The 14,420-nt window shown below is 42.1% G+C and overlaps 1 protein-coding gene across 1 annotated transcript; it reads left to right on the top strand.

The window, feature by feature from the left end:
- Positions 1-8,117: 8,117 nt before the first annotated feature.
- Positions 8,118-9,044, top strand: LOC122929436 (olfactory receptor 11L1-like). Its single transcript, XM_044282996.1, has one exon. It carries the CDS (start codon positions 8,118-8,120, stop codon positions 9,042-9,044), a length of 927 nt encoding a protein of 308 aa, XP_044138931.1.
- Positions 9,045-14,420: the final 5,376 nt, after the last annotated feature.

Raw genomic sequence — 14,420 nt, 5'->3', positions numbered from 1 at the left:
CGGAGTCTCTTGGCGGCGGGTGTTCTGCTTTTGCCCACTGCTCCCTCTTTTGCTACGCTGTTGGCTCGGTCTCACCACTGCCTCTTCCTCCGAACTGTGAAAGTCAGTGGCACGACCTTCATTCCATGTGGGGTCTAGGACCTCATCGTCCCCTGCATCGTCTTCCACCCAGTCTTGATCCCTGACCTCCTGTTCAGTCTGCACACTGCAGAAAGACGCAGCAGTTGGCACCTGTGTTTCGTCATCATCAGAGACATGCTGAGGTGGTATTCCCATGTCCTCATCATCAGGAAACATAAGTGGTTGTGCGTCAGTGCATTCTATGTCTTTCACCGCTGGGGAAGGGCTAGGTGGATGCCCTTGGGAAACCCTGCCAGCGGAGTCTTCAAACAGCATAAGAGACTGCTGCATAACTTGAGGCTGAGACAGTTTCCCTGGTATGCATGGGGGTGATGTGACAGACTGATGGGGTTGGTTTTCAGGCGCCATCTGTGCGCTTTCTGCAGAAGACTGGGTGGGAGATAATGTGAACGTGCTGGATCCACTGTCGGCCACCCAATTGACTAATGCCTGTACCTGCTCAGGCCTTACCATCCTTAGAACGGCATTGGGCCCCACCATATATCGCTGTAAATTCTGGCGGCTACTGGGACCTGAGGTAGTTGGTACACTAGGACGTGTGGATGTGGCAGAACGGCCACGTCCTCTCCCAGCACCAGAGGGTCCACTAACACCACCACGACCATGTCCACGTCCGCGTCCCTTACTAGATGTTTTTCTCATTGTTATGGTTCACCACAACAACAAATATATTATTTGGCCCAATGTATTGTATTCAAATTCAGCGGGATATAAATTTGAGGCCTAGTATTTAGGCACTGGGTGACCGGTATGGATTTAGTGACAGAATTAGACTTGGAAATGCACAGAAGCGTGTGTGTGTGAAGTTATTCTGAATGACCCAATGTGCACCTTGAATATTATATACCCTTTTAGGGATAGATTTCAAATAGCTCTGATATAGCAGAAACCACTAAATTATGAAATTGCTAAATTGGGAATTGTATTTCAACCCAGAACAAAAAATGTGCTTTGACGGACACTAAATAACTTTCCCAGCCACAACAGGACAGCGTTAACGAGAGATTTAGCAGGATATAAATTTGAGGCCTAGTATTTAGGCGCTGGGTGACAGGTATGGATTTAGTGACAGAATTAGACTTAGAAATACACAGTAGCGGGTGTGTGTGAAGTTATTCTGAATGACCCAATGTGCACCTTGAATATTATATACCCTTTTAGGGATAGATTTCAAATAGCTCTGATATAGCAGAAACCACTAAATTATGAAATTGCTAAATTGGGAATTGTATTTCAACCCAGAACAAAAAATGTGCTTTGACGGACACTAAATAACTTTCCCAGCCACAACAGGACAGCGGTAACGAGAGATTTAGCAGGATATAAATTTGAGGCCTAGTATTTAGGCGCTGGGTGACAGGTATGGGTTTAGTGACAGAATTAGACTTGGAAATACACAGTAGCGGGTGTGTGTGAAGTTATTCTGAATGACCCAATGTGCACCTTGAATATTATATACCCTTTTAGGGATAGATTTCAAATAGCTCTGATATAGCAGGAACCACTAAATTATGAAATTGCTAAATTGGGAATTGTACTTCAACCCAGAACAAAAAATGTGCTTTGACGGACACTAAATAACTTTCCCAGCCACAACAGGACAGCGGTAACGAGAGATTTAGCGGGATATAAATTTGAGGCCTAGTATTTAGGCGCTGGGTGACCGGTATGGATTTAGTGACAGAATTAGACTGGGATATGGCCAAAAAATAACCACACTATTGCTGGTTAAATGCACTTGGTGACGGGCGCAGCTTGCCCCTGATTTAGTATATGGCCAAAAAATGAACAGACTATTGCTGGTTAAATGCACTTGGTGTGACAGATTCACCCTTATGTAGGCTTTAGCCAAAAAACAACCACACCATTGAGGGTTAAATGCACTTGGTGACAGGCGCAGCTTGCCCCTGATTTAGTATATGGCCAAAAAAATGAACAGACTATTGCTGGTTAAATGCACTTGGTGTGACAGCTTCACCCTGATGTAGGCTTTAGCCAAAAAACAACCACACCATTGAGGGTTAAATGCACTTGGTGACGGGCGCAGCTTGCCCCTGATTTAGTATATGGCCAAAAAAATGAACAGACTATTGCTGGTTAAATGCACTTGGTGTGACAGCTTCACCCTGATGTAGGCTTTAGCCAAAAAACAACCACACCATTGAGGGTTAAATGCACTTGGTCACAGCTTGGATGCACTTGGTCGCAGCACCGCACAAGACACAAAATGGCCGCCGATCACCCCAGAAAAAAGTGACTGACAAACGGTCTGGGCAGCCTAAAAACAGTGAGTGAGCATTTGAATTTCAGCAGCTCAATGATGCACAGCTGCAGATCGATCGATTAATCAAGTGAAGTCCTTTGGAGGAGTTAATCTGCCTAATCTCGCCCTACTGTCGCATCCGCAACCTCTCCCTACGCTAATCAGAGCAGAGTGACGGGCGGCGCTATGTGACTCCAGCTTAAATAGAGGCTGGGTCACATGGTGCTCTGGCCAATCACAGCCATGCCAATAGTAGGCATGGCTGTGACGGCCTCTTGGGGCAAGTAGTATGACGCTTGTTGATTGGCTGCTTTGCAGCCTTTCAAAAAGCGCCAAGAAAGCGTCACAAAAGCGCCAAGAAAGCGACGAACACCGAACCCGAACCCGGACTTTTACGAAAATGTCCGGGTTCGGGTCCGTGTCACGGACACCCCAAAATTCGGTACGAACCCGAACTATACAGTTCGAGTTCGCTCATCCCTACCTACAAGCTGCACTTACACACCTACCAGCCATCCGTCATATCAGTCATCTCTGTCGAAGTTCTATAAACAAATCATCATTCCTAACAAGATAATAAATCTCTCCATAAACACGTTTTTTTAACTGCTTACAGCAACTGTCTCTGGTGTCTCTACCTCTCCTATAATTCCCCATGCGTTTAAATCCCACTTATGATGGAATGAACAGGAACCTAAAACTCCTCAGACATAATGATATCAATACTGTCTTGTGGACACTTTATGAACTAACCGATAAGTTATACAGTAGCCCTATACGTGTCTATATAAACTCAAACAGAATTATAGATTTCAACACCTTTGTATATATATTTACTTGCAGCGATTTAACCTAAAGATATACATCTTCACATCCTGCCTTTTGCTGCTCTGATTGGCTCATCCATGGCTGTCTGTCAGCCTGAGAGCCAATCACGGAAAGCCCTCCCCCCCACTTCCTCTCAGGGTCATGTGAGCATCCTTCTTCTTCCTCCTTAGTGCTTTTCCCCACTGCAAAATGGTGCTACACATTGTTTTACTGGATTCGTCCGAAACAGACCTGAAAAGTTTCAGGTTAATCATCAGAAAAATTGCAAAGTCCATAAAGAATTTGTTACCAACTGGTTTTCTCATCTTTATTCACAGTCTTCACGGACTAATAGGTAGATTAGGGTCATAACATGGTTAAATATCTTTATCCAAACCCTCACTAATGGTTTCCAGTGGTGAACCTGTCTTCTGATGGCCTATCTATCCATCCACCCAGTACAACACTCAGAATTCGAGATGAGCAAAGTTTAGTAAATTTTGATTCGGCTGCTTAGCTGAATTTTACCCAAAAAAATCTGCTTTGTAGCAAATTATTTTGTAATGAATCACATTTCTTTGTAGGTAGTGGGTGCAATCTTCGGAAGAGGCGATTGCGCTGCCCCCACATCATTGTACCCCTCAGATGCCAAAGTTCATACATGATCACAGTGTTGGAGTACTTAAAGGGATTTTCCTGTTTGCTTAAAACATTCTGTAAAATAACATTTTGTGAAGGTAGCTATAATTTTGTATTGTGTTTTTTTTACCTTTATGGCTCCTATTTCTCACTCTGGGAGACCATGTTGCTCTTTCTTATTTCCTGTGATGTTATGTCCATGGGTGGGGCAGTGATAGGGGAGTGTCTATGTAACTAGGATGGTGGGAGGAGCTATAAACTAGTAGAGTGTTGTTAGGAGCGGTGCAGGAGCTGTGACAGAGATAGGAGAAGTGCATCATGGGTTTGGTTGGATATGAGAACAGGAAGTGCTACATACAGGACAGAAACAAACCAGAGTGATTGGTAGTCCCAGAAAACCCCTTTAAATGGAAAGGAAAAAAGTCAGTTCAGCTCCACCTGTAGGTATAGAAAATATGTGAGTTGGTGGGCCAGGCTGCTCTTGCACCCTAGCTTAAGCTACGTTCACATCTGCTTTGGATGCTCAGTTTGAGGCCTCCATCACAGAATCTGTTAAAAATAGCAGAAAGTCTTCTCCTGAATGGATCCTATTAAAGTTAATGGCAGGGGCGTAGCTACAGTGGAAGCGGCTGCTACGGGGCCGGAAGTCAAAAGGGATCCACCCAGGAGAAAGACTAAAATATTTTATTGTCAGGGCCCCCTCAATAGTATTATACAATGACATCATATACAGTGACATGGCATACAGTATATACGTGTAGGGAACGGACAGAGCGGGTGCCGGGCCTGGTCTGAGAGAGAGATCTTGATTACCACATATTGAGGGATGCACAAAAGGAGGGGATTGCAAAGAAGTTGCTGGAGGTGGGGGGCATTCACAAATTTGCAGTAGGGTCAGTTCCAGTTACACAACTGGTCAATGGGGGCTGATCGGCTCAGTTTGCGTCCGTTATGTTCCATTTTTTATTTTGTTCTGCTCCTATAATGGAGAAGAACAACGGAGATAATCATTGATGTGAAATAGGCCTTAGTCCAGAAGTCCGTAACTTCATGTCCAAAGAGTTTACCTCTTTGTATTTATGACTTTTTATAAAGTTACTTTTCTTTACTCTAATAAAGTTAACCTTAAACATTAAAGTCCTCGGCACCACAAGTCTATTTGGCAATTTGGCAGCAATCTATAACTGGAGCAGCAGGGAATTGTGAAGATAATTAGCGCTCAGTCTGTGCCTAATACAGAATATATAAATCCAGGTTTTCTATGATCAGTTACACGGCTCCTGTATATCACTGAACCGAGCTGCACCTTCCAGAAACAGTGAGTGGTTTATTTTCTCTTTCCCTTTTTAATGAAATAAGAGATTACAGAGATAAGAGTCAGAAAATGAAATAATCTGGTTACATGATTGCTATTTATTCATGTAGTTATAAAATAGGTAGAAAATAAGAATGTAAAATAAATCTAAATCTAAAATAAATATTAATATAACATAAGAATTTAATAAGAATGTAAAAGTACCGGGTCTCTCCTAGGCACAGGCTTCCACCTAGCAGTAAGCCCAGTGATGTCACCGACACTAATGGGTGAACTTTAGCGCTGCCCTAGCCAGTAAAACAGCCAAGGGCAGCGATAAAGACTTTCCATTAGTGCCGGTTTCATCATCGGCAACGCTGCTAGGCGGAAGTCTGCACCTAGTAGTGTAAAAATATAAGCAAACAGCCCTTGCCCGATGTCATCCAGTGCAGGCCAAGGGAGAGCATCAGAGCATGAAATGCTCTAATGCTCATATCAGAGGTGCCGCCTGGGTGAAGAAGGGGGTATGTCCAGGTTCAGCTCTGAACTCAGACAACCCTTTTAATTTCTGAATATCAGAGTGAAAAAATGTGTGATATTTTTGTCATTAACTCTGGTTGATTCTGTACGAATGTAAGGCTAGATAAAGAGAACTTTTCACCAGTTTTATGCTCCCCAAACTGAGGACACCAACTGGTGACAGAGACTTGGATAAAAATGTTGAGTAATGAACTTGTGCTGACCCATTTCTTTATTAAAATCATTATTGAGCTTTTCCAGTGCAAGCCGATTGCTGTAGTCCACACAGTACACTGTACGAGCTGAGGAGCCACAATACCTATGAGCTCAGGCTTCCCCCTCTTGCAGTTGGTTTGCTGGTTTCTTACTATACATGGTATAGGAGAGAGCTGTCAGTCAAGTAAGGGAAGGAGAGTTGGGAGCTCATAAAAAAACAGGGTTCCTGAGCTTGTACAGTGTATTGAATGGACTACAGCACTCGGCTCACACTTGAAAAGATAAATAGTGATTTTTAAAAATCAACTGGGTCAACTCAAGTGATTGACCTCATGTTTTCATCAGGGTCTCTGACACCTATTGATGTCAATATTTTTTATATTGTTTTGCTGTAATTAAAGGTGTAGCAACTATGGGCCTGTGAAAGGTGAAGGAACATCTCATAACCTTAGTCTCTCCACATTTGCAGAAACATTAGCTAATAGGATAACATTTCCCTTTGCTGTTTTGTGGATAGAAGTTCAGTTGAGGTGAGGTTAGTCCCATCTCCAAGAGAATTGCTATAGGAAGTGCAGAGGAAGCAGTTACAACAAGATGTAGAGGTCTATACTGCCCAAAGTACCTTAACAACGTGTGAAGACACCAGTTTTAGGAATAAGATATGACACAGTAGGGAGGGTGTGTGGTAAGAACTGCATAGTACCGTGTTAGCCAAAAAATACAATGTGATGTTGAATAATTTAGCGTTAATAAATACATAAGTATTAAGGGAGTGATACCTTTATAGGCTAACCAGAAAAAAAAATAACATATTGCAAGCTTTCAGAGCACAAAGGCTCCTTTTTTAGGTAGGATAAAGGTATTACTCCCGTAATACTTATGTATTTATCAACAAAGTGCAAAAATATTCAACATTACAGTAGGGAGGGGAAGTTATGGATAGTTTAAAGTCACATCTATGTCCACTTCTTTTGCCATCAGGTGTTGAGAATTTCTAAAAGATTCTCTTCTCTCTTGGCAAGAGAATTGAAAGGGAAAAAAAAGCCCCCAAAACAGCCCCAAGCCCTACTGTGGTATTGTATCACCTTGTATTATTGTAAAGGGGGCATTTTGATCCCCAATATGAAAGCATTTGTCAATGTATGCTCATAGAAGGAGGTGGGCTGTTAACATTGTGGTTAAAGTCTAGAAGAGTTTGTGGAATTTTGTGAAACCATCCAAGCACAGAGTCAGTATGGTAAACAGGCTAAGATCAGGGCAGGCAGCAGAGTACAATAGTTGGTTAACAGGCAGAAGTCGGTACATGGGCAGACAATCAGAATAGTACATCTTCACTGGTTGAACTAGTAAACCAGGAACCTATGCTCAGGCAAGGAGTGAGAGGACATCCCATTAGAGGTAGCTGCTCTCCTCTCCTTGCACACAAAGGAAGGAGTGGAGAGTAGTAGTTCAACTAATATTATTCTTAAAAGAAGTACTGGGGCTGTGATGGAGATGTAATGCCGATATAACACTGATCCTGTGATGTATGGTGTGATGCCAAGCAACATCAGGAGTTGAGAAATATCAATGTCACTTCACGTTAATTCTTTGCAATTACTTTTAATAATAAAGGAAACATATTTACAATAAGTGGTTTTCCATACAGTGTAGTTATATCCAAGATAAGAAAATTTATATTAGCCACATAACATTCCCCGATCGTTAGGAAGGAAAGAGGTCCAGACATGAGAAGGCCACCCCTTTTCCCCTCTTCTTCTTAATCCTACCTATTCTGTACATTGTGTATTCAGTCTAAAACCATTTACCAAATATATTATTTCTAGATCCCATTGAAAAAGGACTCCTGATAGACCAAAACGTTTGGGGTATGTTATGTGGCTAATATCAATTTTCTTCTCCTGGATATAACTGCACTGTATGGAAAACCACTTATTGTAAATAGGTTTCCTTTATTATTAAAAGTTATTGCAAATAATTAAATTAGAGTGATGGGGATATTCCTAAACTACGGAACTTTTCCTCTCATGAGCACCCGAATTAATGTAAATTGGAGTGAGGTTCTCACACCCTAACAAAAGCAACATCAGGAGACACATCATATTCCCTCTACTCACGCATGCCACCGAAAGTCTTGGTTATATATCGAATAAAACTGTTGATAGATGAAGAGTGCTGGGCTAACTCATTCCAAATGTCTTTTGCTACTGACAGATTATGTTGCAAACGAACTCTACGATGGTCACATATTTCTTCCTCACAGGATTCCAGAACATTGACAACTACAAGACACTTTTCTTTATATTCATACTTAGCATTTATGCCATGACTGTAAGTGGAAACCTTCTAATTGTCACATTAGTGTCCTCCAGTCACCTTTCACAGTCCCCCATGTACTTCTTCTTGAGCCACCTGTCAGTTTGTGATTTCCTGTTCTCCTCGAATATTGTCCCCAACATGATGCACATCACATTAGAAGGTGGCAGCACCATGTCATTTTCTGCTTGTCTTATCCAGTTCTATATGTTTGCTTCATGCACTGCTACTGAATGCTATCTGCTTACTGTCATGTCTTTTGACCGATTTGTAGCCATCTGTGTCCCATTACATTACACCATAGTAGTGAACAGTAAGTTGTGCCTCCATCTGGCAATATGGTCCTGGTTACTTGGCTTTCTATTTGTCCTGATAACTGTCTTATTAATTTGTCAGTTGGATTTTTGTGGTAGCATGACTATTGACCACTTCTATTGTGACTTCATTCCCATGCTCGAGCTTTCTTGCTCAGATGTATCACCTGTTGTCCTAGAAACATTTTTCTTTGCCATTGTCATAGTCCTATTGCCTTTCCTGACTGTCTTAGGTAGCTATGTATCCATTTTCTGGACAATTATTGGGATACCATCATCTACAGGAAGAAAGAAGACCTTCTCAACTTGCAGCTCCCACCTACTCGTTGTAGGTACCTACTATGGCTCACTTCTTAGCATATATTTATTTCCTTCAGGCGGTCACTCCGAAAACATTAAGACATTATCTCTTCTGTACACGTTGGGGACACCATTGTTAAATCCACTGATTTATTGTTTCAGGAACCAAGAAATCCAAAGGCAGTTTTCTAGAATTTTCTTTTTTAAGAAAAATATCCAACCATTTCTCAGCTAGTGACAATGTTTAATGTACAGGCAAGGTGTAGGTCAACAATCACTGCAACACTATTAGAAGATAGAAATACAATAATGGAAGACAGCCACTGATGTCATGGATATCACATGTAGCACATTCTGGTGGATTTCCTCGTAACTGTTGGCTGAAATGAAAGCATGACATTACTCTACTCCTCAACCACTTTCATTTGGCATTCCTCATGGGTGCAACTTTGGACCCTTACTGGTCTCACATACCACACACAAATCTACCTCTATGGTCCAGATTTTTCTTCCATAATATGCAAATTTAGTTATATTCTAACAAATGCCTCCTTCTTTTTTTCCCATTTCCTTTAAGGGGTTATCCAGTAAATAATATTGATGACCTACAGTATCCTCAGAAATGGTCATCAATATCAGATAGGTAGTTGTCCAACAATCGGGATCCCCACTGATCAGCTATTAGAAAAGGCCAGTGCTCCATGAGTGGTGTGACCTCCTCCTAGGCCATGTGACATCACCGTACATCAGTCAATTGGCCTAGTTAGAGCTCAGCCCCTGAAGTGAATGGGGCTGAGTGGCAATACCAAGAATAGCCTTTGTACTATATATACTATGAGCATGGCAGTACCCTGTAACAGCTGATTGGCAAAGGTGCAGGGACTCGGGATCCAGACAATCTGATAATGATGATCATTCCTGAGAATAGGTCATCATTGTCCATTACTCTACAACCCCCTTCAATTTATCATAAACAAAAAAGAGAGAGAGAGAGAAAGAAAGGACTTAGTAACCGAGTAATATCTGAGTTCAGATGATTTTCTCTTAGATTTGCTTCAATTTCTTCTTGAGAATTTGTTCAGTTTATCCAGTTTCAAATTTATGGATGTGCTAATTTCTCACAACTTGTCTCAACCCCCAGAAAACACCCCTAGGACAGCCAGATGAACGTAAAACTATATATAGATAGAGGCAAATGTGATTTGTGCATGAATTGATTTACATGAATCAAAGATGCTCCAGTTGGCTTGAAAATTACTATATGTTTACACAATTTGCTCTTTCCTTCCGTCTTCCTAAGCTTTTGAACACAAAGACAACAATACCAAATAATGTCAAATAGTGACACTGACATACATAACTATGTGTAACTGCATGGTTGTCAATGTTAGCAATCAGCATGTTTAAAAACACACAGCGTCGTCACATGTGTTATTCTTTTTCATATTAGAAAACATTCCAGAAATTGTCCCTTATCAGGGCAGATGGTGTTTAAACATACATGTTGTTATGGGTAAAAAAAGTGGCTTGTTGGGACCAAGCGTACAAAAATTATGCTTTGGATGGAGGCAGATCCCTGCCCCTGTGTAAACACACACACACACGTTAATGTCAGAAGAAAGAGTGGCTCATTTTGCAAAAACATCCAAAAATTATAATTTAACGGAGAATAATGCCTGCCCGTATTTATGTACTGTACATGCAAGTGTTAGTTGTCAGAAGAAAGAGTGGCCAGTTCCGAACGAGCCTAGAAAAATTCTACATTTTAATTGGTAGCAACAGCATTACAGTGTGGATGTGGAAAGGGAAGTTTAATAGTGTCATCTGGCCACAATAGTAGCGGCAGCAGTAGCAGCACAACAAGGAACAATAGACAAGGCAATAGAATTGTGTGCAGCCGTTTAGGGATGCTAGTAGTAGTAGTAGAAATGAATAAAGACGAGTGAATGGAAGATAAAAAATTGAATGCAATCAAAATGTCAATTTCATTGGCTGCTGTGAATACAGAGGAAACAAAACAGGCCGGTTTTGAGAGCTCCATTTATATAAGCAGGCATATAACGTAAGTTTGTGTGTCACGTGTTTGATTTAATTGTGTGTTTGTAAAAGTGTGTGACTTTTGATTATGTGAGGAAGTATCTGAGAGCTAAATTATTTGTGTGCATTGCTGAGTGGCTGTATCTGACTTTATTGTACACTGTGACGTGCTTCTGCTGCAAGGTTCATTGCAAAGCAGCTGAGAATATATTGTGATAAAAAAAATAATTCTCTTCTCCAGGGTGTGTAATTAGGGTGTGGCTGTCTAATTAGGGGAAGGTAAAAAGGCCAGCCTTGAGGGCTGCCCAGTCCTTTGAATCCAGAGGAAAAAAAATAAAACTGGCTGGTTTTGAGAGCTCCATTTATATAAGCAGGCATATAACGCGAGTTTGCGCGTCACTTGATTGAGTTAAGTGTGTGTTTGTATAAGTGTGCGACTTTAGATTAAGTGACTTCAGCGGGGGACTGCGGTAAATCAGTTTCTTATTACTGCATTATATTGTATTTTTGGCTTTCGTTGTGTAATCCCCATTTAGTATGTGTTCCATTATTGACAGCACAGTCCAGTGCACAGCTTGTCTGATGTGTGCAGTCCTAGAACAGCCGTTCAATGATGTATATCATTGTTCAAAATGTGAGCAAATTACCCATCTGGAATCGCAAATTGAGTCTCTAAACGGGCGAGTTACAACACTGAGAGGCCTTAGCAATTTGAAAAAGAGTTTGCTGCTCACCGAGCAAGCACTCTTTGGGGTAGATGAGGGGGAGGGTGACAGAGAGGAGGCTGAGGAAAGTGAGGTAGCTAGCTGGGTAACAGTTAGACAGCGGGGTAGAGGGAAGAGTGCCAGGGAGGCTAGCCCTGATCTAACACACCCCAACAAGTTTGCACGGTTGGCAGATGAGGGGGATGTCAGTCCAGGGACGGCACTGCTGCAGCCGGACACTTCCTCTGCCAGTCAGGGGAATGTCAGCTCCGGTAAGCAGGGAACCAGGAGAACATCCCAGACAGGTGCTGGTAGTGGGAAATTCTATTATTAGGGGAACAGATAGGGCAATCTGTCACAAAGACCGTGATTGACGAACAGTGTGTTGTCTTCCTGGCGCTCGAGTTCGAAACATCGCGTATCGGGTCGACAGATTACTGGGAGGGGCTGGAGAAGATCTAGCGGTCATGGTCCATAACGGAACCAATGACAAAGTTAGAGGAAGGTGGAGAGTCCTTAAAAATGATTTTAGGGATTTAGGTCAAAAGCTTAGGGCATGACCTCAAAGGTAGTGTTTTCCGAAATACTGCCTGTACCACGGGCCACACAAGAGAGGCAGCGGGAGATTAGGGAAATTAACAAGTGGCTCAAGAACTGGTGTAGGAAGGAGGGGTTTGGGTTCCTGGAGAACTGGGCGACTTCTCTATCGGCTACAGGCTCTATCGTAGGGACGGGCTGCACCTCAATGGGGAAGGGGCAGCTGTGCTGGGGAGAAGATGGCTAGAAGGTTGGAGGAGTGTTTAAACTAGGGACTGGGGGAGAGGGAAATTATGTTATAGGATGGGAACTGGAATTAGTGATGTGTGAGGAGGACTATGACATAGTGGGAATAACTGAGACATGGCTGGATGATAGCTATGACTGGGCAGTTAATGTACAAGGTTACAGTCTGTTTAGAAAGGATCATCAAAACCGGAGAGGGGGAGGGGATCTGCCTTTATGTAAAGTCCTGTCTAAAGCCCACAGTCCAAGAAGATCTAAGTGAGGGACATGGACATGTGGAGTCACTGTGGGTAGAGATACATGGAGCTAAAAACAATAATAAAATACTAATAGGAGTTTACTATAAACCACCTAATATACCAGAGTCCACAGAAAATCTACTACTAAACGAGATAGACGAGGCGGCAAATCATAATGAGGTCGTTATTACACATGGCCTTGCGGTTCACCCGGCGGTCGTTTTGTGGCGAACTTTGCGTGTTCGCGATTCGGTGAACATGTGAACATATGGAGATATTTGCGCACGCCATATTCTTTTACATTGTGAAGAACTTTGACCCATGACACATCCATCAGGTGGTACAGGACAGCCAATGGAGACATTTCAGCACATGGACATACCCCCTACCTTATAAATAAACCTGATCTGGCCGCCATTTTACATTCAGTCTTTTGCTGTAGGAAGAGGTTACTGTGTGGAGCAGGGACAGGCTGTTAGGGACACCAAACACTAGCTAATAGGGCCACAAAAGTCCTTTTAAGGACTGGTGTATAGGTGTGCTATCGATAGGTGTGATAATTTTACAAATGCCTGGAAAGGCAATATGACCTATCTTGAGGTGAAGTTTAATACTTCACTTTTATTATTATATATATTAAAATCTGAATTACTAAGTGAGTGCTCATTTTATTTACCTTTTATTAACTATTTTACAAACCCCAAAAATACTATATTAAAAACACAGTCAGCACTCCACTAGAGAATTGAGATGTTGAATGGCAATGACAGGGCGTGGAGGGGTGCACTACCTCCCACCATATTACTTGTAATGCAGGACAGTGCCGTATTACTTAGTGCAGGGCTGTTGCCAACTGAATATTGTTGTCAGTATGGCAGTGTAAAGCAGTGGGGAACAGGCAACATCAACCCACTGTCAGAGGGATGCTAATGACCCCCTTATGCCCATGAGGTCAGCTTGATGCCAGACCACAGATAGCCCTACAAGGTATAGTACACACCATAAGCTTGTGTTTGAACCGAATAGCTTGATTGTTCTCTCTATTGAGATGTAGTCCAGCCGGACTGAACACAGTTGGATCACAATGGAGTGGAAGACTGAATCTAAAACTGCAAACTACAACTTCCCCCCGGGGGGGAGTTGTAGTTTGCAGTTTTAGATTCAGTCTTCCACTCCATTGTGATCCAACTGTGTTCAGTCCGGCTGGACTACATCTCAATACATCTTAAACTTTAATTATTTAATTTATTTTCATTTTGAGGGATATCTTTTCCATTCACACGTCTGCAAAATGGGTCTGCATCCGTTCCGCAATTTTGCGGAACGGGTGCAGACTCATTCATTTTCAAAGGGGCAGGAATGTGCTGTCCGCATCCGCATTTGCGGATCTGCACTTCCGCATCTGTGCTTCCATTTCCGCAAAAAAATAGAACATGTCCTATTCTTGTCCGCAATTGCAGACAAGATTAGGCATTTTCTATTATAGTGCCGGCGATGTGTGGTCCACAAATTGCAGAACACACATTGCCGGTGTCCGTGTTTTGCGGATCCGCAAAACACTTACGGACGTGTGAATGGACCCTCATAGTAACATTATTAAAGGTTACGTTTTATCTTCATGTATATTTTAATGGATTGCCTTCCTTGTACAATGTTAGAATATACTTTCTATGTTAGACGGTATATTATAGTGCATTTGTATAGTGCTGCAGTTGTGTGCGGTTCTGCTGCGATACTGCAGGTATATAGAGGGACAAGCGTTATTGGAATAAATCATTTCTACTTGTGTAATACCAGTCGTCCCCCAAAAAAACTGATTAAAGCGGGGTGTTATATACCAATATACTT

This window comes from Bufo gargarizans, chromosome 2 (assembly GCF_014858855.1).
Source record: "Bufo gargarizans isolate SCDJY-AF-19 chromosome 2, ASM1485885v1, whole genome shotgun sequence".
Classification (NCBI taxonomy): Eukaryota; Metazoa; Chordata; class Amphibia; order Anura; family Bufonidae; genus Bufo; species Bufo gargarizans.
This window is presented reverse-complemented; position numbering and strand designations above follow the sequence as displayed.